The 24132-nt window shown below is 50.1% G+C and overlaps 8 protein-coding genes across 8 annotated transcripts; 4 read left to right on the top strand and 4 right to left on the bottom strand.

The window, feature by feature from the left end:
- Positions 1–426: 426 nt before the first annotated feature.
- N7483_002959 (cell differentiation and development protein Fsr1) lies at positions 427–3126 on the top strand (the record flags this gene model as incomplete). Its single annotated transcript, XM_057086396.1, has 6 exons — positions 427–535; positions 597–875; positions 961–2194; positions 2220–2369; positions 2488–2798; positions 2867–3126. 6 exons carry the CDS (start codon positions 427–429, stop codon positions 3124–3126), a joined length of 2343 nt encoding a protein of 780 aa, XP_056952545.1.
- Positions 3127–3808: 682 nt separating this feature from the next.
- Positions 3809–4585, bottom strand: N7483_002960 (uncharacterized protein; the record flags this gene model as incomplete). Its single annotated transcript, XM_057086397.1, has 2 exons — positions 3809–4387; positions 4475–4585. 2 exons carry the CDS (start codon positions 4583–4585, stop codon positions 3809–3811), a joined length of 690 nt encoding a protein of 229 aa, XP_056952546.1.
- A 310-nt stretch (positions 4586–4895) lies between these two features.
- On the top strand, positions 4896–7214 carry N7483_002961 (rRNA (cytosine-C5-)-methyltransferase NOP2; the record flags this gene model as incomplete). The annotated part of the gene is made up of 1 exon (XM_057086398.1): positions 4896–7214. One exon carries the CDS (start codon positions 4896–4898, stop codon positions 7212–7214), a length of 2319 nt encoding a protein of 772 aa, XP_056952547.1.
- A 494-nt stretch (positions 7215–7708) lies between these two features.
- N7483_002962 (putative MATH and UCH domain protein) lies at positions 7709–11431 on the bottom strand (the record flags this gene model as incomplete). The annotated part of the gene is made up of 2 exons (XM_057086399.1): positions 7709–11016; positions 11119–11431. 2 exons carry the CDS (start codon positions 11429–11431, stop codon positions 7709–7711), a joined length of 3621 nt encoding a protein of 1206 aa, XP_056952548.1.
- A 1121-nt stretch (positions 11432–12552) lies between these two features.
- N7483_002963 (deoxyhypusine synthase) lies at positions 12553–13707 on the bottom strand (the record flags this gene model as incomplete). Its single annotated transcript, XM_057086400.1, has 2 exons — positions 12553–13431; positions 13498–13707. The coding sequence occupies 2 exons, from the start codon at positions 13705–13707 to the stop codon at positions 12553–12555; spliced, it is 1089 nt and encodes a 362-aa protein (XP_056952549.1).
- Positions 13708–14956: 1249 nt separating this feature from the next.
- N7483_002964 (uncharacterized protein) lies at positions 14957–15211 on the top strand (the record flags this gene model as incomplete). Its single annotated transcript, XM_057086401.1, has 1 exon — positions 14957–15211. One exon carries the CDS (start codon positions 14957–14959, stop codon positions 15209–15211), a length of 255 nt encoding a protein of 84 aa, XP_056952550.1.
- Positions 15212–15216: 5 nt separating this feature from the next.
- N7483_002965 (MYB DNA-binding domain protein) lies at positions 15217–20792 on the top strand (the record flags this gene model as incomplete). The annotated part of the gene is made up of 2 exons (XM_057086402.1): positions 15217–18729; positions 18789–20792. 2 exons carry the CDS (start codon positions 15217–15219, stop codon positions 20790–20792), a joined length of 5517 nt encoding a protein of 1838 aa, XP_056952551.1.
- A 410-nt stretch (positions 20793–21202) lies between these two features.
- Positions 21203–22957, bottom strand: N7483_002966 (cation diffusion facilitator family transporter; the record flags this gene model as incomplete). Its single annotated transcript, XM_057086403.1, has 4 exons — positions 21203–21603; positions 21674–22503; positions 22603–22653; positions 22716–22957. 4 exons carry the CDS (start codon positions 22955–22957, stop codon positions 21203–21205), a joined length of 1524 nt encoding a protein of 507 aa, XP_056952552.1.
- Between the last annotated feature and the right edge of the window lie 1175 nt (positions 22958–24132).

Genomic DNA, 24132 nt, shown 5'->3' on the forward strand with positions numbered 1-24132 from the left:
TATTCCTACTACTCCATACAAGGTCTGGACTCTAACTTCCCGTGACAGCAGGCGGTGAACACCACGTGAGGGTGTGCCCCCCCCGAAAAGCCACTCCCAACATTGAACCCATAACAAACGAGACACTTAGATCGTTTTACCGGAAATCATTGGCCTTCTTTTCCCTGATATTTTACCTGGATATTCTCTATCCTTTTATCCGGTCGGAACGGCGTGGAACGCGGTTCCCCCTGCCGTTGTCGCCCCCCTGGGGGACCTCCATCTTCGCTTACTGGTGGATACGACGGGTCAGGAGAACGCTAGAAGCTCCCAAGCCCCGACGCTTGGACGCTCTTGAGCCACCGGACGGCTTCGACCTCGACATCCTCAGCTACGCCCACCCAGTCTAACCTCAACATCATCGCATACTGAACGTCTGAACTGTATATGGCCTGGCAATCTCAATCCCCCATGGCTGGAGTTGGAATGCCCGCGGCAATGGGCGACGGACCGTCCAATGGCGGTCACCCGCAGGGGACGGAGTACACGCTCCAGGGTGAGTTTACCCCCCATAGAACCATCGGTTGGAGACTAGAGACTGACTTGCGAGTTACCAGGTGTGATGCGGTTTCTGCAAACAGAATGGCACCGACACGAGCGCGATCGAAATGCCTGGGAGATCGAGCGCGCGGAAATGAAGTCTCGTATCGGCCGTTTGGAGGGAGAGCTGCGAACTAGCCGGCGACTTCACGAGTCTCTGGGCAAGCATGTTCGACTGATGGAAACGGCATTGAAAAGGGAGCGGGAGAAGGTGAAGCAGCTCTTAAACAATGAGAGCATTGAGGATGCCAAAGACCCTAAGGAGATCGCGCGCGAGAGCGTGCAGTTCCTAAAAGGTACGTGGTTCATTGCGACTTTTAATACATTTCTCTTGTCTCTTGTTGAACGTTTGCATACTGATACTTTTTGCTTTTTTCGCAGAACAACGGCCGAACCCAAATGTAGATGCGAACCCAGAGGACCCCAGCTTGAATGAATTCGGCCACGAGGATGAGCGGGATAAGTCGCGAGTCTATCTATCGAAGTGTTCACAAGAAATCGCCTATCATGTAATTCCTACATCTCACCCTCCTCCGGACCTTAGCGATCCTGATCTCGCAAGCCACCTCTATGCGAACCCACAACTGTCGCAGCACAGCCTGGAAGAAGCATACCTTCAGCAACAGCAACGACACAAGGCGAATCAGATGATGGCGCGAGAGATTATGCTCCCAAACCACCAATCTGTCGGTAACCAGTATGCGGAGAATGGACCCATGGCTCGGCCTACTAACCAATATGGTCCCGGCTCGGCACCTCGAGAGGCTATGGACCGAAGACAGATTGATCAGCAAAACCCTATGGCTGCCATTGATGGACGAAAGCAGGCGTACGAGCAAGGCTTGTCTGACGAGCATGCGATGGACTCACAGACACCTTACGAGGGCCAAGGACCCCAAGTAGCCGTGAAAGAAGAATTACCATCGCAAAGGGGGACTGAAGAGCGAGCTCAGGATATGGACGGTTGGAACTTCGATGAACCGACAGAAAACGAACAGGTTACCGAGCCAATGCCACCTCATCGCCCAGATACCGATGCCTTCCCCAACGCCAACTTCGTTCGTGGTAAATCCCCCTCTCGTGGTGGGTCACTCTCCCATCGACGAAAGAGCTCTGGGTCTCGGCGCAAGAGTGAGGGAGCCTCGGACACTCGAGATTTTGCCGCTGGGTTCGGCCAACAGGATACCAACTTCAAAGTTCGATTCGCTCTCCGCGGACACTTGGATGTGATCCGTTCTGTAATCTTTACTGGCGGTGGTAGCCCATCCGAGCCTGAAATATGCACATGCAGTGATGATGGAACAATCAAGCGTTGGATCATCCCGGCAACCTACGGTACCTTTGGAGCTCATGGCCCAAGTTCTAGCAATGATTTGGACATTACTAGCTACTTCACACACCGAGGTCATGCGGGTGCAGTCACCTCACTGGCGGCCTGCTCACCTTCGCAGAACATCTCCAATGGTGGTCGCGCTCTAGGCGATGGTTGGGTTTTCTCAGGTGGGCAGGATGCCAGTGTCCGAGTATGGGAGCGTGGCCGGGTTGATCCTAAAGCTACCTTGGATGGTCACACAGATGCCGTGTGGGGACTCTGTGTGCTTCCCGGGGACGGCAGGTTCTGTCTTCGGGGATTCATGCAGCCACTATGGTGGTGCTGATCGTATTTTGCTGGCATCGGGTGCTGCAGATGGCCGCATTTTGATCTGGGCTGTCAGTCCCCCTCCACTCGTCTCCACTCCCCAGGCTAGCTCAAGGCGCCAAGGTGGAAGCCGACGTGCGAACTCGATCTCGTCTGGCTCCAATTTCCCATCTTCTCCACAGCCGAGTGTTGCCACAACTACGCCCTTCCATTTTCTCTCTCGTTCATCATATCGTTCGCACCGATTCGCCTTCTCCCACATGCATCAGTCCGTTGTCTCTGGCTGGTGTTAACTTTGTTGTTTCGTACACCGATGCATCTGTTCTTGTATATGATACAAGAACTGGCGAGGAGATTGTGGGAATGGCCAGTCTTGAAACATATGACGGGACTCCCTCAACTGGTGTGAACTCAATTGTGACCAGCACCATTGGGTTTGACGGATCCGCTCATCTGGACCCTAACCGTACAATGGCGGAGGAGGAAGTAGTCCACGGGGCTACTGGTTCTAGTAGTGTGGAAGGTGTGATTATAAGTGGTTACGAAGACCGATACATTCGCTTCTTCGATGCCAACAGTGGTAAGTGACACCTCTCATTTCTTTACCAATTTTTCTCGATTCATAGTCTGACAATGCCCCATCTATAGGTCAATGCACGTATACAATGCTGGCTCACCCAGCCGCAATTGCTTCACTTTCATTATCCCCGGATGGACGTGAGCTCGTTTCGGCTGGCCATGATGCTAGCCTGCGATTTTGGAATCTCGAGAAGCGTAGCTGCACCCAGGAGTTGACCAGTCACCGACTGATGCGCGGTGAGGGTGTATGCTCCGTCTCCTGGAGCCGTGATGGACGCTGGGTCATCAGCGGTGGTGGCGACGGTGTAGTCAAGGTTTTCTCGAGATGAAACGAACGATGAGACGATGGCCTTGTATGATTTTCTTTTTCTTCCTCTTTTTTTTGCCCTACCCATCTTGTATCTTTCTTCAGTCTTCTCGCGATATGATCCCCGGGACCGGATGAGCGATTGGCCGGACCATTTCTTTTTTTGAGCATTTACAAAGGTGTCCTGTCCAGCTTCCTGGCATATGGTACTCTTCTATGTGGTTTTCTCTTTCTTCTACATGTGTACTTTTGAACCTGACGCTGATAATAAGCCTTTCTCGCGACGATTCTCTGGCGTACATTTCTGATCATGTATTTTCTTTTTTCCCATTCCACATTTTAGCTTTGCCTTTGCTTCGGTGCATACCTTGGTGTGTGATATGGCCCGCCCTCGACAGACTGCATTGTTTGTGATCTTATTTGGCTGATTTCCAATGGAGCTTGCTCCTTCAAGTTGGTGTTCTGCGTCTGGTTTGATATCCAAGATTTTCAAGTTGGGAAGTGGGTTTTGTTTTTTTCATCCTCCTGAAGAGCTGTGTGTGTATAACAACCTTGGAACCATTGGACTCGGAATCAATATATCAATAGTTCCCTGGGCTTGGGAGATTGCATTTGAAAATTAACCAATAATGGGTATTATGAAACTTGTCATTATGTGACACTTCAATTAGAGATGTCTAACTCGGGAATGAAATTCCCCCACTTCACTGACTCGAGCTCCATGAGCTCTTGAATAATTCCCTTAATCTCTTGGCCTCTTGATCATCCTTCAATCGCTGCTCAAGGTAACCCTGGAGATCATTCCAAAAAGCTTCCGTTTGCACAACTTCGGCACCACTAGGTCCAACAGCAGGCTTGGGTGGAGATACATCTCGTGGCTCTGCAGCCGGTTGAGCCTCCTCAATCTCGATTGTCTTGGCTCCTCCGATGATCATAACCCCAAATTCAACCTCCTTACCGCCAATCAACATCTCCGGCTCATCTGCCAGAATCTCTGCTACTGTCTTTCCAGTTCCTGGAATAGGCTTGCGGCGGTAAAGGATCTTGATCTTGTCCAGTGCCACAGGGTTTCCTTGCGCATCTGTAACACGCTGCTTGACGGCATCTTTCAGGTCTTGCACAGACGTCGTACTGAGAGGAACTTTGGGGAGAGAGAATTCGAGAGCGGGGTTGCGAGCGGACTTCACGTTAACAGTGATAGATTTGGAGGAGCCTGGTGCTTGTGCTGCTCTGGCTTTCTTGGGCATCTCGGGATGCGGGGCTTGAAGGCGGGGGAGAGTGTACTGTTGACGTTGTTAAATCATGATCATATAGATACACTTTATACCACATATTTGAGTATTTCAATATCACGGCAATGAAGTGCTTACAGGCACACGCAGCCCAATTTGTTCAGGGTCGAAGACATGGTCAGCCCGCAGCTTGATGGGACGAGAGTCGAGTGCGGAGAGAAAAGATTTGGCAAAGCTCAGTTCCGACATGATGGCGGAGTGGAATTAGGCAGGGTCCAAAATATGACACAATATGAAAAAAGGAGAATGATATTACAAGGAATAGAGAAAGAGAGGAAGAGTCAGCTGTACAAGATGCCAGGATACTGTTGTTTGTACGTTGTTCCCGAGCCGTGGGTCCCATATTAACGCCTTATATTTCAGGCATAACACCAAGCTGTCAGCTGACCGCCTGCCGTGTTTTATTTACTGCCACCATTGACCGCTGCCGAAGAAAAAAGTCCAAGAAAAAAAGTTCGGCCGCAACTCTCAACCAGTCAACCAGAACATATCATTCATCATGGGTGTCGGACGTCGTATGAAGAAGCAGGGCCCTCCGCCCCCGCTGGATGAATCAAAGATTACTATGTTGAAGAAGCAAAAGACTAGTGCGGCCGACTCAAAATCCAAGGCTGTCGCAGCTAAGAAGCGCCGAAGAGATGCCGATGAGGAAGAGCCTGCGACTAAGAAGGTCGCCCCTAAGAAGGCTAAGGTCAATGCTCCTGCCCCTGCTCCCGCCAAGGCAAGCGCAAAGAAGGTCGAACCCAAGAAGGCCGATAAGAAGAAGCCCGTCCCCATGTCGGATTCGGAAGACGACGATGAAGATATGGACGAGATGGAGGATGATGAATTCGGCGATCTGGATGGAATCAGTGATGGATCATTGGACAGCCAGGACGAGATGGAAGGACTTTCCGATTTGGAGGATGATGATGAGGATGACTCGGTCATGGACTCCGACGACGAAGCCGATCACCCTCGCGAAGCTATGTTCTCCGACGATGAGGACTTGTCCGATGCCGAAGAGAAGTTGACCGCTGCCAACATCGAGGGTCTTTCCCGGAAGCTTGATATTGCTCGCGAGCAGGAGGAGGAGGAAGCCGAGTTGGAATTGCAGGAGGCCGCTATGCAGACCAACATCGCCGGTGACCGCCCCGATGTCTTTAACGACCAGGCCCAAGCTGGCCTTGCCCCCGATCTCCAGCTACTCCGCCAGCGTATTACCGACACCATTCGCATCTTGGGAGATCTCAAGACTCTCGGTCAACCTGACAAGTCCCGCGCCGATTACGTGGATCTTGTTCTCAACGATATTTGCACATACTACGGCTACACTCGTTACCTGGCTGAGAAGCTTTGGAACCTGTTCACACCCATGGAGGCTTTCGCTTTCTTCGAAGCTAACGAGACCCCTCGCCCTGTCGTTATCCGTACCAACACTCTGCGAACCAACCGTCGATCTCTCGCTCAAGCCCTGATCAATCGTGGTGTTGTCCTCGAGCCCGTCGGCAAGTGGTCCAAGGTCGGACTTCAAGTTTTCGAGTCTGCTGTTCCTCTTGGTGCTACTCCCGAGTACCTCGCTGGTCACTACATTCTCCAGGCTGCTTCTTCTTTCCTCCCCGTCATGGCATTGGCTCCCCAGCCCAATGAGCGTGTTCTTGATATGGCCGCTGCCCCCGGTGGTAAGACTACCTACCTGTCTGCGCTGATGCGCAACACTGGTTGTGTCATCGCGAACGATGCCAGCAAGCCCCGTGCAAAGGGTCTGATTGGTAACATTCACCGTCTTGGCTGCAAGAACACCATTGTGACCAACATGGATGCCCGTACCGCTTTCCCCAAGGCCATGGGTGGTTTCGACCGTGTCTTGCTGGATGCTCCTTGTACCGGTACTGGTGTTATCTCCAAGGATGCTGGTGTAAAGACCTCCAAGAACGAGCGTGATTTCCTTGCCATCCCCCACATGCAGCGTCAACTGCTCCTTGCCGCTATCGACTCCGTCGACCACTCTTCCAAGACTGGTGGATACCTCGTTTACTCCACTTGCAGTGTTACCGTCGAGGAGAACGAGGCTGTCGTGCAGTATGTCCTGCGCAAGCGTCCCAATGTCAAGATTGTTGACACCGGTCTCGGTGACTTCGGTAGCCCCGGTTTCATCAGCTACATGGGCAAGAAGTTCGATGCCAAGATGGCTCTCACCCGCCGTTACTTCCCTCACCGTGAGAACGTCGACGGTTTCTACGTCTGCAAGCTGAAGAAGATTGGTCCTACTATTACTGCTAAGGATGATGGTACCACCTCTAAGGACCGTCACTCTCACCGCAAGGGCTCTAAGGCTAAGGCTGAATCCAGTGATGACGAGGAGGAGATCGACAGGACACCCATCTTTGATGAGGAGGGTATTCTCGGAAACACCGAGGGTGGATCTTTCGGCCCCTTCGAGGAGGGTGAGGATGCAGAGCGTATTGCCCGTGCCGAGCGTAATCGTCTCCGTCGCAAGGGTATCAACCCTAAGGGTGTTCTGAACAAGCCCAAGAAGACCAAGGGCGAGTCCAAGTCTAGTGAAGAGACCAAGGATACCGAAGAGAAGAAGACCAAGAAGCCCGAGGAGGCTAAGAAGTCTTCTGATGAGAGCAAGGAGGAGGAGAAGCCAGTTGTGAAGGAGGCCAAGAAGGAGACCAAGAAGGAAGAGAAGAAGGCAGAGAAGAAGGAAGAGAAGAAGGCAGAGAAGAAGGCAGAGAAGAAGGAAGAGAAGAAAGAAGAGAAGGAGGCTAAGAAGGAGACAGTGAAGCCTACAAAGGAGAAGAAGGAAAAGAAGGCCAAGAAGGCTGCTAAATGATGTGTTGACACCCGAGCATCTCTTGTGTATCTATAGCTCTGGCATTGCCAAGTTTGAAAAAGCATCTTCATTTGTTGGGTGGATATGGCGCATTGGACATATACCTTGTGATTTATTGTTTTTATTTTTTATTTAAATGTCAAAATGATTCAGCGTCAAGTGCAATCTTCAATCTTTAATTGTAGTTATATATGTCTGATCTATGTCCAGAGATAGACATGCAGAATACTAGTATGTATGAAATAGAGCAAAGATGAAACAATTTGAAACAAAACAAACTCAGTCATCCATCTCTGGTAGTGTAAACTTGAAACTGTTCTCGCCATCTAAAAACAAAATCGTATAGGATCTTTCTCATGAACCCGACCCAAGCATCATGTATAAACACCGAAACCAAAAAAAAAAAAAATTAACAAAAAGAAATGAATACCGAGTCTCAGAAAATGCTTCAAGAAAAAGAAAGAAAAAAACTCCGCTGTGCTTCGCCCACCGATTTATGTTCGGTAAATCTTAATAACGCTCTTGATAGTCTTGCGACAGATTGGACAAAGATCCACCTGCTTAGCACAAGTCACACACGCGCAAACATGACCACAGTCACAGAAGACAGCATCCTGCTCCTCAGAGTAACAGATCTGACACAGATCCATCTCCTCATCTGCAACCTCCAAGTATTGAATACCTCGCCCATGACGCTTTCCATCCTTGTAGCCACCAACGTATTTGTTCCCAGTCTTCTTCTCGACGTACGTTCCTTGTCCATGACGAACATCTTCAACCCATTCACCATCGTAGGTATCGCCCGTTGGGTAGGACATCTTGCCTGATCCGTGTCGTCGTCCGAATACAAAATCTCCTTCGTACACGGTTCCGGTTCCAGATAGGTGTTTTCCTTGTCCGTGGTAATATCCTTTAAGGAAATCTCCACTGTAGAAGTCGCTGGTAAATGTGGGCTCGATCGTCTTTGTACCTGTGAATCCTTGAACTGGGTGATCGCGGGACTCGGCCCAGAGGTACTGGACTAGACGATCGGGGCTGGAGAATTGTCCGGAAATTCCAAGTTGAGATCGCTTGTCCTTGGTGAGTTTATCTCCGACGATGATACACGATCCGTGTGGTACCACAACATCCATGAAATTCTCGGCGGGCGATAGAGCGGTGATCGTTGTTCCGTCTACTCGCTTCCACATCAGGAAATCTCGTCGAATCGGCCACTGAAGGTGCTTGCGAATAGAGGCTTTCACGTTAGCTTCGAGCTTGGAAAAGAATGATCCCACTGTGCGTAGGACTTGGTTGTCGGCGTCGAAAACTTGGATGAAGTAGTAAGCGTGTCCGACGGGCAGAGTTACTTCTGAGGAAGCTGGGCCATTTTCTGTCGATGAGCCAGATGAGGTGATAGGAGCAGGCTGAGAGTTTGCAGAGTTGGTGTCATGAGCGGCTGCAACAGCTAGAACGGCATCATGCTCAGCGCGCTCTTCAGCGGCTTCCTCGCTTTCGGATGAGGTCACAGGCAGCGAAGAGTTCTCTGCAGCGTTGTTGCCATCACCTCCAGATGAACTAGCAACTGCGTCTCCATCGTTGACTGATGTTGGAAGCTCAGTGGTTTCTGAGCTTGGCTGCTCATCGATAGACTCCCCATGCTTGTCTTCCGCGGTGGTAGCCGATGGAGGATCAGGGATAGCGAAGAACTTAGCATCATCCTCCGAGATCGTCTCCATCCAGAATCGCACAGTTCCTGCAGAAGCATCCAATGGAGTGTTCAGATCGGTGATATGATCGAATGCAAGAGTTGGGCCGCACTGAGCACGAGTATGACCAATGTGCCAGAGCCGAACCCGCTCAGCACCGATGGCTTCCTCGCCAGCTGACTTCCACATGGCAATCTTCTTACGTAGCTCTGCGAGACGAGAAGAACGGGGAAGGCTCATGTACATGACGCCATTGTTCGATTTCGCATGCGACATCAGATCATAAGTATCGAAGAGACTGCCCAATTGATCATAATCAGGTAAGGAATAAACCTCAACCTTAATGTCCTCATTCGCTGGCTTGTCTGCAACCTGCGGACCGGGGTTATACATGCCCGTCTCGTAGTATTCCTTCAGTGCATCGGAAACCTCCCAAGGACCCTGGGGACCAGGTAAAAGCTCGGACACCATGTCACTACGAACATACATAGCAACAACAGGAACATCGTGGCCCTTCTTGTGATCCACAGTCTGAGAAGCGTCAAGACCCAGGTGAGGGCCCAGAGCAGTCTTCTGGGTTAAACACTCCACACGGTTGTCACTACCATCGTCAAATGCCAACCATCGGGTACCCGGGCCAGCAGGGCGAAGAATGCTGAAGAATTTGCCGGAAGTGCGACGACCGCGGTGAACCACGTAGCCATAGAGTACATATTTGCTGCCTCGGCTGTCCAGAACCCACTCGCTGAGATCCAGTTCTTGGTCCAAGTCCACCTTGTTGAAGTTCAATTGCCAGCGCATATTCTTGTCCATGGTCTGACGACTAAGCTCAACATGGAGAATTGAGGGAAGAGCCCAACGACCAGTCTTTGCACTCAAATAGTCCTTCATGCCCTCTCCGATGGACTTCACATGGTCGGCTTGCATGCAAATACGAGAATTAAAACCCGCGGGCAAAGTGTTGATGGAGACCGCATCGCCAATTGCTGCCGGCAGGGAATGAAGCGATGGGCTATCAAACAGCTTAGCCAGTTCCTGACCGGCGTTCGTTCCTGAAAGTTCCAGCTCCAAAGTCCGACGGAGGCGCTCCCAAAACTCCGATACGTCTCCAGAAAACTCGCGCAGGTTGCGCAGAGTCGAGGTAATGCCTTCCGTATCCACATAGTGAAGTGAATGGGTACGACTCCGCAATTGCCAGAGCAACTTCTGAAGAGCATCACAAAGAGGCTTAGGCTTCACATCACAGTTATTCAGGTGCTCCAAAACATCCACACTCTGGATAATTTTGCAAAAGGGCGCAATGTGTAGCCATGAAGCTAATCCTGCCACCTCGGCACTATGATTGATCACCGAATCACCGAGTGGACGGTAGCCAGTCAAGGCGAGACTATCCCAGGTGGGTTCGGAATCACTTGGGTGCCACCACAATGATTTGGTGGGATCATCAATCACACGAATATAAGCATCAAATGCGAGTGTGTCGTTGTTCAACAGCGCACGGTGCTGACCACGTCGCCGGGTGTGGATCTGATCCCATGGGCCGTGGAAATAAGTCCAACCCCAGTCCAAATTGTTGGGATTGAATTGGTGACATGAAGACTGCATCCATCCGGTGCGTGGTTCATCGGGATTGTAAACAATCACACCAATTTGGGCGGAGGTTCGCCATTGGTCCGAAGAATTCGACGTGGCGTGTGTGGGGGCCGAGGCTGCAGAAGGATATTGCGACTTGTAGTTTTCCATCCATGCTGCGGAGTCGTTGGTGGCGGGTGTGTGCAGATCTGTGTCGGGTGAGTTTTCGTTCAAGGCAGAAGCGGGTATTCCGCGACGAACAGTGAACTCGGTTTCGGGAAGTTGATCATCTGGAGCGGGAAGAGTTGTCGAACATTCAACGTAGATACTCATTGAACCGACATTATTGCCGCGAGGGTAAAACTTGATTCGCCACCAGTACCCACCAATAAATGCGGGTGGAGACCGCATCACTTTGGCACGATTGGGCGCTTCGGGTGTTCCTCTCACCCCCTTGATCTTCCATGTTAGGCGAGCCTTTTCCCTAGGCTGGTATTCCGGGTCGTCCAAATCTCGAAAGAAATTGCTTTCCCAGTATGTATCTATCATATGTTAGTCAAATGTGATTCGCGAATTGCATTGTTTTTTTTTGCCTCCCCCTAGGCTTATCCATAAGTCAGGAGGGGAAGATAAGTAAAACATACGGTCACAGGCACTGTAATCCGCTTCGGCTGAGTCAATTTCCTTCAATTCCTCTTCATCGGGACTGGAGTTGTCTTCTTCGAATTCGGCCCAATAGGCATGTTCGGTTTCTTCTGATTCCCTCGCCTGTGATGAGTTTGCCGTACTCTGTGATTCCGACTCGGACTGTGACTGTTGAGAACCGTGGGTAGGTGGCACTGCATCGGCAGTAGAGTTCGGGATCACATTGGATTCCGGGATATTTGACTGAGATCCGATGTGACTATCAATGGGTTCCGAAGACCGTGAGTTGGCCGAGTTTCGAGAGGAATCCATTCTATTGCAAATTGAAAGAGAGAGAGAAAAAATCTCTCAAAAGAAAAAGATCGTAAGGGCGTTTCTGTACTGTTAGTACTGGTGAATCTCTTTGTTCTGATCTTGTTGATCTCTCGGGTTGATATAGAGATAAGGGTTATCCGAAGTGATGGTGTAGTTTATTGAAAGGATGATATATGCAGAAAGAGAGAACAGTAAAGAGGAAGAGAAGAAAAGAAGAGAAAGTTCAACAAAAAGAATGAGTCAAAAAAAAAGAGAAGAAAAAAAAGGCGATAAAGAGTAAGTCCGGGGGGGATTAGTGGGTCAAGGATCCTCTTCGTACTCCGGTCCACGCGGTAATGCGAGTCCCGTGATTTCCCCATGTGCTTTAAATCCATTTATAGATGATCGGAAGATCAAGTCAACTGGTCTTTTTTTTTAATTCAATTCAATGACATCAGTGGTCTTTTACATTATTCTTATAGAAAAAAAGAGACAAACAAAAGAGATGACTCCGTTTACTTCGAAGGATGCGTATTTCGTATTAACTCGATGCCAGCGGTGAAGGCGTGTTCCATGATAGTGGAGATTGAGAAAATCCTTGACTCCACTCAGGGCAACCAACGGATCCCAACCTTAAAGAGAAAAAAAAAAAAAAAATAATTATAAAAAATTACAAAAAATACTGATAACGGATATACATTCTGCAAATTGCCACTTGAAACGGATGAATTCCGATCGGCTTAAAATTTCCCCTCTATATTGCCACTCGTACCTCTAGTAACCCGTGATCTTTGATATGTACAATGTGTGCCTTAATACTCAGCCCAATAATCCCAGGCGGTGTATCGTAGGCCGGTCTCTCATATACTCGAAGTAAAGGGTAATACTAGACTAAGTCCTCAACATCAAAGAGTAAAGGCTGATCCAGTCATTAACAAAATGACTGAAATCTGTGAGGATGTGGGTCATGAGGTGCTTTTTGATCCCTCCATTGGTAGACCCTTGTTTCTCATGGGGGGCCATGCAGGAGTTGAAGGAGTTGAGACTCCGCCATGTTCTAGGTTCCCCGGTTCCACGTCCGGATATCGGCAGCACCCAAACCACCAAAAAATAAGAATAAGAAAAGAAAAAAAACTCCCTCAGTTCTGTGAAGGCGACGCTCGGGCGAATGAGGCAGCAACGATAAGTGGGAATGCTACAGTGGCCTCGGCATACACCTTGACAGCATTAGCGTCACTTTTAATCTTGCCCCAACTGACAGCTTCATCCGGGCGGGCCCCTGCATCACTGCCGTCGAACTCTTGGGCCGTGTTGACATAGACTGCGTGTTCCGCCCCATTGCGCATCAAACATGCGTTGGCAATATGGTGCTTGACCACGCCGCCGCCAAGAATGATCATACCTGCCCGTGCGGCCCGCACTGCCATCGTGTTGATGCGACGCACATCATCCACAATATCCACTCGGAGTCGCTGGGGTGATGTTTTAAAGGTGTGGAAATAGAGCATGTCCCCCAGGGATCCATCGGTCAGAGCGGGGCAGAAGATAGGGATCTTATTCTTTGCAGCCCAGTACAAGACGGAATCCTCATTGTTGATCTCCAGACCTAGTCGCTCGGTAATCCGGCTGGGGGTCCAGTGGAGCTCATCTTCTTCATCCCCAGTCTCTTGAGCCTTACGCTTGGCAGCCTCCTGTTCCTCTAACATGCGATCCAAGATCGGAATTAACCAATCCTCAAAGGCACAGTAGTTATTATTAGGCACCAGTAAGTTGCCAATACGGTTGAGACCCTTGGCGCGCAATCCGGCGCCTGGTGTTGTGAACGAGCCCATGTAGGTCGGGGCCAGGCATTTGATAATATCTTCCTCCACACCACCAGCGGTGGTCACAATAGCCGAGACATGGTTATGCTTTACCAAGTAGCGAAGAGTGTCGCGCAGGCCGGAGGAAATGAGGTTCGAAGTATAGCCCAGGAAAATGGTGGTCTTGGCTCCAGTTTCGGGGTCGCGGAACGCGCGCTATTCAGAGAAGGAACAATTTAGTATTAAACTTCAACTTCAACTTCTAATTTCATGTAGACCTACCATTTCATTGATAATTCGGGCAGCCTCGGTAACTGCACTTCCTTGGAAACCCGTATGGGTTAAATTGTCCACCAATTCGGCCACAGTAATATCGCGGCCTTGAAACTTATCAAAGTCCACACCACTCACTTGGTGAGTTCCCTCTGGGATGGGCTCTGATGCCACCAGGACCGAGTTGGTCGCAGAGGTGGGGGCAGCTGACTGGCTCATTGTGGAATCTGCTGTACTTGTGGGGAAATAAAGAGGAAAACCTTCAAGAAGAAGAAAGAGACAAATGAAAGGCTTTGGAATCACACTCCAATGGCCTTATGAGATTGAGTTATATGTGGCTGAATTTGAGATTTGCGTATCACGGGGACTCGAGATTGGAACTATTTTTTTTGTTGGCGGGGAATCATTATCATCAGGCATCAACTGACACCTAAGGCCACAGTACCTATAAGTGCATATGTGTGGTTGCCTGAGGCCTCAACGTGACAAAGAAATATAGTCCAAGGTTCAATTATAGAATTCTTTTGTCTCCTGCTGCTATTGTGATAAAAGACAATATATTCTGGAATTCACAATCACTGGAATTGTTCAATATCTTAATTGTTCATTTATGCTCATGTTCATGCTTGGTTGGTCTGTGGCGTTTTAGACCCCCAACGCTAAGCATCTTTCATGACATCTAGGCATACTTCCGTACTGCATCTATATATTAGTATCTTGTAGCTATTCATTCGATCAATGTCAATGCTTGAACCAGATTGAAACCATCACATTCAGCTTCCGATACAGCTTTTAAATAAATAATACTTCTCTCCAAACCGGCATTAACAAGGTTAGTATCAAGCTATTAATGTAGTCCCCTTAATTAAAGGGGCTCCACTCAGCTCCAGGTGCACGGGGCGCTGTTCCTCATGGAGTTTGCTCTTGAAACCACGTGACATTCGAGATGAACCTTAGAAGCCTCGACAATCCAACTTCCCTTCTATTTATCTCTCGTGAACTCCGAAACATTCAAAATAGTACCCCATAATCCTCCGATCTTGAGGTCATCCTGCCCGTGTCAAGTCACCCCCCCCTTCAACTCCGAATTTTGATCATCTTGAACGATATTGACCCTGGTCTGTGCTCAAATCACGTGTAGCCCCCCCCCAAAGTCGGGACCGAGAGCGGGTTCTGGATTCTGCATTCCCGGGACCCTGTTTCGACACCCGTCATTCAACACTGTGATTGTTCACCCCAGGTCATCTCATGGTAGCATGACCTGGTCATGTCGTCCAGATTTCCTCCTTCATCCGGGTTTAACTCCCGGGACCGTTCCCCCTCCGTTTTGGCGACCGTCGACCTCCTGCTGGTCCCCGTGGTCCTGACGACGGCAGCCCTCCATTTGGCCGAGAACCTCCACGCGGCCCGCGCGCTTTAGTCGACTCGCCTCGCGCTGGTCACTTCGGTGGCAGAGGTCGTGGTGGTTATGGCCGAGGTGAATTCAGAGATCGAGATCGAGATCGAGACCGAGACTTACGAGACCGTGACCGCGACCGCGAATTTCGAGATACTCGCGATGCGCCTCCCTTCCGTCGCGACATGGATCGAGATTGGGGCCGCCGAGATCGCGACTTTGATCCTCGAGACACACGTATTGGTTTTGGCCGAGGTCGCTCAAGGTCTCCGCCGCGCGACTTCCGTGATACGCGAGAACTCCCCGGCCGAGCTGATTTTGACCTAGTTCGCATGCGACGCAACTCCAGAGATAGTATCCTTTCTGCTTCATCAGGTGGCCCTGATGGTCCACCACCTACTGGAAATCATGGCAACCACGGCAACCATGTAAATCACGGAAATCACCCTCGAGGTGGAATGCGTGGCCGAGGTCGAGGTGACTGGGAAGGTGGTCGAGGTCGAGGCCGTCCGTCCTTTTTTGATGATCGAGAAAATTTCCGACGACGCAGCCGATCCCGTGATACATGGCGAGATCGTGGCCGAGATCGATTGGCTGAGCGCGAGCGTGAGAGAGAAATGGATCGAGATCGCCCACCAATGGACCGCAATGAACGGGTTTTAGACCGAGACCGAGATCGTGATATCTTGCGTGACAGAGAACGAGACCGAGACCTTATCGATCGACGGGAACGATTTGATCGACGAGAGGATTGGGATGTTCGCCGACCTGATCGAGAGGATCGCGATCGTCCCGTAGAGCTATGGAAGAGAGCCGCTGCAGATCGTCCTCCAAGCAGGACAGAAAGCCGTACCGGGTCTATCGCTCACATTCCACCTACCGTCATTGGCCTCGGATCCGATCGTCTTGATGCTAATAGTACTCCTGTGGACCAAAGCCGAAGACCGTCCATGATTCCAGGTGCGGTTAGCCTCGAGGCACGACGTGATAGTGATCGTTCTGAACCTCTTCCACCGCCCCTTCGCCCCGAGCCCGCTAAGGAAGTGGCCCCTCTTAATCAACAATCTCCTCCTCCATCTGCACCTCAAGTTCCGGCCTTTGGCTCTGTGTCTGCTCCAATACCATCCGTACCTCCAACAAAGAGCTCAATCGATGGCCGTACGCCAAGTGATGCATCTATCCAAGCAGAGAAAAATCAGAATCAAAATGAAAAACCTCCTAAACCATTACCTCACCCTCCGATAGGTCCTAGGGCCGAACGCGCTGAGCCACCTCCACCACCAACACCGCAAATCTCAGAATCCCGAAGCCAACCATTGGATAGCCGGCAATCTCAGGATGAATCGTTCCGAGGCTCGAGGGCATCCACGCAGCTATCGGATAGATCTCCTCCAACTGCTCCTGCTGCCATGGCAAGAAGGGATTCTGCGTCAGTTCATGGCGCTGGAGAATCGCACGGACCACCTCCAAAGCCAACACCGGTGTCTAGCTCTCCAATCATCTCTCGATTGCCACCTCCACCCCGTTCACTTTCGCGAGATCCATCTATTTCCCCTCGCATGCAAACATCAAACATTCCGACAGGTCCTCGTGCTTATCAGTCACGGCCAGGTTCATCACCTCGTGGCCCAAACAAAGGCAATAAGCCTTGGAGCCGTCCTGTGTTCAATCGGGCACCATCTGTATCTGTTGCCCCACCAAAGAAAGAAACAGACGAGCTGGAAACTAAACTTCCGCCTGCCGAGAAGTCTTTCGAAGAAAAACCCCATCAAGACAAACCGCAGGACGAGAAGTCACAGGACGAAAAACCCCAGGAAGAATCCCAGGAACCTTCATCTGGTCCAGTGGAAGACCTCCCCAAAGAGCAGAATGTCATTGTTGAAACTACAAGCGCCCTTTCTCCTAAGTCCCCATCCTTGAAACTTCCCATTCGCAGCAGTCCACCAGTGATATCGACAGGTGGAGACGGACTGGAAGAAGAAGAAGATGAAGACCACCCCAAGGATCAGAAAAAGGAAGGTAAAGATGCCTCCGCTCTCATCTCCGATTTGGCACCATCGAGTGACGATGAGGATGAAGAGACTGAAGTCTTCACTCATGAATATCTGGAAGAGCGAAAACGGCTCTTTGAAAGAGACATGGAACTCCTCCGAGCAGAATTGCCTCCTTCTCCTTTGGAAGATCCTCATATTGTATCTCTTCTCCTCCGAATTCAGTTACTTGGCAAGATTGCCCAAGAAGAAACCTCAGGGCCAACACCCGCGCCGTCCGCTCCCTTGGTGGAAGCAAAAGATGAAGAGGTGTCAAACAACGAGCAAACTGAGACGGTGGATACCCACATGGGGGAAGATGGGACCGAGGAAGCTTCTCAACCCGAAATGCAACCTGCGCTGTCTTATCCCGATGTCAATATCGACGGTCTTCCTTTCTTAAGCTCTGGCCCTCCAACTCCGCTCTCGGACATGGAAGTTTGGCACGAGAATGATTCCACACAAGAGCAGCTAAAGAATGTGTTCCGCAATGAACTTTCTAAGCGCCAGCAGGAAATCTCGGTCAAAAATGCCGCTCTGAGGGAGGAGTACATATCTCACTACAAACCCTGGCGGATGGCAGTCTGGGAATTAGATCATTCAAAGGATAAAAAGCCTATGACTCCCGGTCCTATGTCTCCCCCGCCACCCACGGCTCCTGTTACTCCAACTGTGCCGGTGGATGGTCGTGAAGGTAGACGGTACAAGGGCAACAGCGAGTTGGATTTCCTCAATGCATTGAAGGCATCTGAAATTTCGGCCCAACAGGAACTTGAACGACGACGAACCAAAATGGCCACCGCTCGCCCCGACCTGTCTCGTGAGGCCGTGATTCCAGATATGCTGGAGCCTCGAGAGAAAAAGGCCTGCGTCTTCAAGGATGTGAACAATACCGTGGATCCTGACCAAGCATTGCAAGTGTTTGCCTTCCATCCGCCACCGAATGACTTCACCGAGCAAGAGCACTCCAAGTTCACAGACGCGTTCATGAGTGACCCGAAGAAATGGGGCAAGATCGCCGAGGCTCTTCCTGGTCGAGACTTCCAGCAGTGTATTCTTCATTATTATCTCACAAAGGAAGAGATTAAGTATAAAGCCAAGTTATATAAAAGGTGGAGCAAGCGGGGCAAGACGAAGGCCAAATCCTCCCGGCCGAAGTCGAATGCCCTGATCGCCGACTTGGGTGTTGTCAAGCCGGATTTTGAGGGAGAGGAGGAGACTCCAGCGGTCACTGATACGGGGCGTCCCCGACGCGCTGCTGCGCCCACTTTTGGTGATTCAAATGATCCAGAAGGGGCAGCGACGGGTCGCCGTGGTCAAACTACGAGGGTCACCGAGTCACTTGAGAAGCCTCCGTCTCGACGTGGCGGCCGGACTGCCACTGCGCGTGGTCAGAAACGTACGAAGACTGCTGAAAAGGACCAACGTGGCCAAACTCAACCACCACAACCGTTGCCCCCACCGCCAGGGAATCCTCCGTTGCCAACTCTACCCAAATTGGAATCCACACTTGACGGAGTTTTGGAATCTCCCTTGCCCCCAGATCGAGACCTTCTGGACAGAGAACCCCTGCCGCCCATTGCACGTCCCAGAGCCGGACGTGGAAGGACGAAGGATGGCGTTTATGTCTTTGAATCCACAGAAATCGATCCAGCGATGCCACCTAAGCAGCCAGCAGAAGGTGGATACGGATCCCTGCAGCCCACAAGTTACTGGTCTGTTCCAGAACAACGTGACTTTCCTCGATTGCTTGCACATTTTGGCCGTGACTTTGAAGGTATCTCAAATTTCATGAAGACTAAGACAACAGTGATGGTATGAGATCGCCTCACCCTTTACAGTGTGTTGAATTAAGCTAATAATGATTTTCACAGGTCAAAAACTACTACCAACGCAGGCTCGACTCAGGCCACAAGGACTTTGAGGAGATTCTGATGGCTGCAGAAGATAAGAAGGCTCGTGGTGAACCGACTGGACCTCTCCCAGTACCTAGCGTTGCCCCTAAGCGGCGCTACGAGGCGACGCCGTCTGCAATTGTTCCTCGCCCACTTGCTCCACATGGTGAAATGTTGAGCGAGGCAGATGAGGCACGGTTCTCCTCCAAGGGTAAGCCACTTGCAATGTCTCCTCAACCAATGCCAATGCACGGTCGACTACCAGAAGGCGACCGAAGCTCCAATCGTTACCCACCTCTAGCACAAGCTTCTACCGCTGCTCCTCTGCCACCGGCTGCTGCAGGTCTTGGTGATGATGGCCGAGGAATGCGTGGACAGACCGCTCAGTCACAACGAATCCCAGGTCCACGCATGGGGTATTTCACTCCTGATGACCGGCGAGGAGATCCATCAATTCTACCACCGCATTCAACTCCTCGTGCTCAAGACATTCCCATCCCACCACGACACACCCCCGGAGCGCCCATGCCCCCAGAGTTGGCTCGAATGGATCCTTTATCCTCGCAAGCATACATGTCTACTCAAGGGCCGTCTTCTCTTCTCGGCTCATCGCACTCGCGCCGCCCAAGTCTTACTCAACCTCCTGCATCGCCAACTCAATTAGCCCGACCTGAACTTGACCTTGCTTCTGTGCACCGCGATCCCTTCGGCCAGAGACAGTATTACTCGCTTTCAGGTCAACCTCTCGGGCTTCCTCAGTCACCTCATCCTGCTCTGTCACCTGTAAAGGATGTTCCACGACCTAGCGCCACCCCGGCTCCTGATTCCAAGGTGCCTGCGAAGCGTTCCAATATCATGAGCATTCTCAATGACGAGCCGGAGGAGCCACAGCCCAAGAAGCGCTTTGCCAGTCCTCAACCCCCATCTGCACGCCCTGTGTACCAACCTAGTGGCTCGACTCGCACGGATGAGGGTCTCATTACTGGCGGATCATCAAAGTCTTCTATCTATGGTCAACAATCTCAATACCCGACTCCATCGCGTGGCTACTCTGAATACTCAAGCTACGGTCCTCCCCCGGGTAGTGCAGGCGCATCGGCAAATAACGACTGGATGGCGCGTTTTGACCCACGAGCACAGCAGGTTGGGTCTCAGCCCCAACCGCCGCCCCCATCGCAGCCAAGCAGTCGTCCGACGGCTTCTGTGACCTCCCAGAACCCGTACTCGCACTATGCGTCTCCGGGTCCTCAGTCGGCAGGTTCCTTGAACAATCTTGCTGTTCCCTCCCCTGCGCCAACTCCACCCCCAGGATCTCAGCGACCAGTCTACTCGTCTGTCTTCGCTCAACCCTCTGCTGGTCAAACCTCTGCAGCTTCCAATTCTCGCGATCCCCGTGACATGGCAACCCAGCCCTCCGCGTATCGACCTGCCTCTCCACCTTCACGGGCAAGCAGTGTGTTTGCTCCACGACAGGAGCCGTCCGCCCAAGTCCAGTCATCGGCGAGTCTTTACAGCATGCCTCGCCAGTCAGGTTCCCAGTCCTCTTTCTCTCCAGTCACTTCATCTCCCATCTCTGTCCAACCGCTTAATCAAAGCTATCAACAACATGTTCAGACCTTGGTCAGTGGTTCCCACCAATCTCATCGGTCGACACCTGTTAGCTTGACTGGTGGCCCTTCACATTACGGGCATAGCACCCCTCCACCGCAAGCTCAGAATGGTCGATCTATGCCACCATTGTCCAGTCTTGGACGTTCCTACACTCCGCCCTCGGGGATGCATTCTTCCGTTGTAAATGGAATGGGTTATGCGCCACCTCCATCTGCTGCAGGAACTATGCCAACTCTTCATCAACGACCTCCAGGACCAGGTTCGCTGGGCGATCCTACGTCTACACCAACTCACCATCGGGTGTACAGTCAGGGCTCGCTGCAAGGCGGAATGCCCGGGCCATTGCACCCATCTTCCCACCCGCCTCGTTAAAGAGTCTAATATGCTCGAGATTATTTTCATTCCTATCCTCTCATTTTCCTAAGTTCATCTTCAAACGGATCCTGCATTTTTCAGTGAGGCGCGGAATGGGGTGGAATAATCTTATTTGTACATTATGGAGGCCTTTTTTGGTTTGTCTGTGTGGCGTTAGCTCCTACCCAGGTGGTCATGAGAGATGATGATAAGCATGTCGGCGGTGTCTCTTGTTTTTTTGTTTCTCATTTGTTATCTGTCTATGTACAATTAAATGATGTCTTTATGTGTAACATGTATGAAAACTTGTTTGCTATTCCTCTACTTCATACGTAACACTGCCAACTATGATAATATAATAATGTAGCTCTGTTTGTTAAGGCTGGAGCTGCCCAGGTGGACGAACATCACGCAGCCTATTGAAAATCTCAACGATCCAGTTGGTTCATATGGCTGGGGAGATTCCACTCGTCATAATCCAGATGGACAAAAGCCCGATCCACGGTCGGGACACTCTCCAGGATGTATTGTAGGCTCTCTCCCACATCATGGCTGTCACGGAGACTGGTCTTCTCATCCACAACGAGATCAACTTCGACATTCAATTTATCGCCTGCGTAGTACGCCTTGACATCTTGAATCTTCTGAATCACTCGCGAGAATCGCATAGTCATGTAGAGCAGGATGCTATGATCCGTGGCAGAAGCCGCAGCACCTGTTAGTCGTCGGATATACTCGCTTGCAGTCTGACCCCAGTTCCACATGATGTAGACTGATAGGAAAACACCTCCAAGAGGATCGAGATACCAAAGGCGTGCAAAGGATCCGACTGTATCAATGAATGGTTAGGTAAAAATCCTGGTAAATGAAAGACCACATGGACAATTTTGGTTGCTTACTCAACGGGAAAATAATGCTGAAGGTGTTGAATACAACATCTGTCATAGCATCCTGCGCCAATACTTGCACGCTTGGGCTAGGAATAAGACGACACCATATCCAGCACAGCAACTTGATAATAACAGTTGCTGCCATCAGTCCGATCGATGGGAGAGAAAGTTCGACAAGCGTTTGATCCTGACCCATCAACCTATTGATCGAAGAAATTGCTACTTGAAAGAAGGAGGTGACCATAATCACAGAGAAGATCAAGACACTCAGTGGTTCCAATCGGCGCCGACTAATCGGATATCGATTACGGTCTTGTCGACGAATCATAGTGGTCGTAATCCAGATAATCACGGTGCTGAGGAAATCGAGTACACCGTCAACCAATCCTGCTAGGACTGACATGGAACTTGTCAAAGCCATGATACCTATTTTCGAGCCGAGGAGAATCACATTTGCAGCGAAGTTGATGCGAATGGCAAGATTGATGAGTTTTTCCTCTTTTTCTGGGCTCATCCTGTGCTCTGACTCCATGTCCGGCATGTCATGGTGAGTACAGTTGTCATTCTCAGTTGGTGGGGTAAGTAGTGGTGCTGTTTCATCTGGAATTCGATACAAGTTATGGGCTGTACGCTTGAGTCTGGCATTTTGTGACCCGGGTTGAGTAGCTTCAGCTTCAGAGGCCCCGTTTGATTGCTGAGAAGCCTCAGGTGCCAGTGGTGAATGGTGGTGACATCCATTGTAATCTTCGATCAGGTTGTGTGGTAGAGAAGAATCCAAAAGTCGATCTATGTATAGATATTGAGAGATTAACGAGTTGGTATTCTCATAGTATTGTCGGCTATTACAAATATTAGATCAGAGCTCCGGAGGTCGAATCAGAGACAAAATGTAGAACACCCTATGAGAAGAACTCATGAATTAACGGTAAAGTACTTACACTGGCTTGCGAAGACCTTTCAGACTGTCTGGTGATCGATAATACCGTTGCCTGAATATGGTCAGTTTGATGTCCGAAAATATCCTTGCATGATTATACACGAGGTCACACACCATTCGTATCGAGGATTGCTATGTCCAATCAACCGAGAGCCCCGTCGGACAAAAATGGGGGAAATCGATTCTTCATCGAGGTCACGTAACGCAGTGCTGGAGTTGCGACTGGGTAACCAAGTCCAGATACGTTGCCCGCGCGGTGTTAGAATGTCCCGCTCTGGATCCAGACTGGGACGCCGCGGCAATAGTCTGGGAGAAGCTGGGGACGAGGATAATGGGAGAAATGCATCAGACGACATGATGAATTCAGCTTGAGCTTCTCTTGACTACTGCCCGAGTGGTCACAGTAGATATTGCTTTTTCAATGTTTGAATTTGAAACGTTCAAGTTGGAAGCAATTGGGGTGGCCCCTGAATGCCTTATTTGTCAGGCTACGATCCCCAACATGGCACAATCAGGATTTTCATCCATATTATATCAGATGAAAATACCTAGTGATTGGACTTGGAATTGTTGATGAATACAAGGTTTTTTCGATATAAATTCATTTGAATTGGACCTGAATGACCATACTAGTAGCTTGAACCTGTGAAGATTGATACTAGTGATATATCCACCGCGGCCCAAGGGCGGGATGATTTAAATGTTCAACAGCCTAGCTAGCAGCAGCAGCAAATCGTGGCAGGATGCACCGTGACGTCAATACTACATATAGTAGCACTAGCAGTACTACAGTGAAGACAGAAAAATTGAAGATTTAGTAAATTATACCTATTTCAGAGTGATGTCTGCAGATTTGGGCATTGTTAAGCACTGGCACTGAGTTGCGCCCATTTTGCAGCCACGAACTTGAAGCTATGTACTGCATCCAGACTCTCGGATGTCCAGGGTTTTTGAATTTAAAATTTCTGAATGCTATGAGTAGTACGACCAGGTTCTGGAACCTGAGCTACGATCCTTCAATTGTTCAAATGTTCAACTTGAACTACAAAAGATACCCCAACATCTGAAGGTCATCCCGAGATCCGAGTGCTGGTTTGTCATTGAGAGCTACTAGTAGAACTTGGAATTGAATATGTGCAAACATCGATTGATGTTGGGATTTCTATGTTGACATCAGGACTCAGAGAATCTCAGGCTACACATGTGCATATGCACATAAATGGGCACCGTGACGCAAGCACTTGAGTGCTGAAATACGAAATTTACGGCCCCCAAAGCCTTACTACTAGTACAACTCACTACTGCACTGTAATACAATTGATGCATACTAGTATAGGTTCAAGTTGACATTGCTACATATGCTCTACTATTGAGCCCTGATAAGGTCCTTCAAGTTATCTATATCTACGTATAGATGAGTTTATTTTTTAATTGATGTGACATTATTCAATGTTCAACATTCTTGAAACTTGGTGATTGCAGCTTGAACACTCGAATTTCAATGTTAGTGCTCATTGTACATCGGAGTACT

Source organism: Penicillium malachiteum (assembly GCF_028827825.1).
Source record: "Penicillium malachiteum strain IBT 17515 chromosome Unknown utg000001l:1.0-8184562.0:1.0-8186909.0, whole genome shotgun sequence".
Lineage (NCBI taxonomy): Eukaryota > Fungi > Ascomycota > Eurotiomycetes > Eurotiales > Aspergillaceae > Penicillium > Penicillium malachiteum.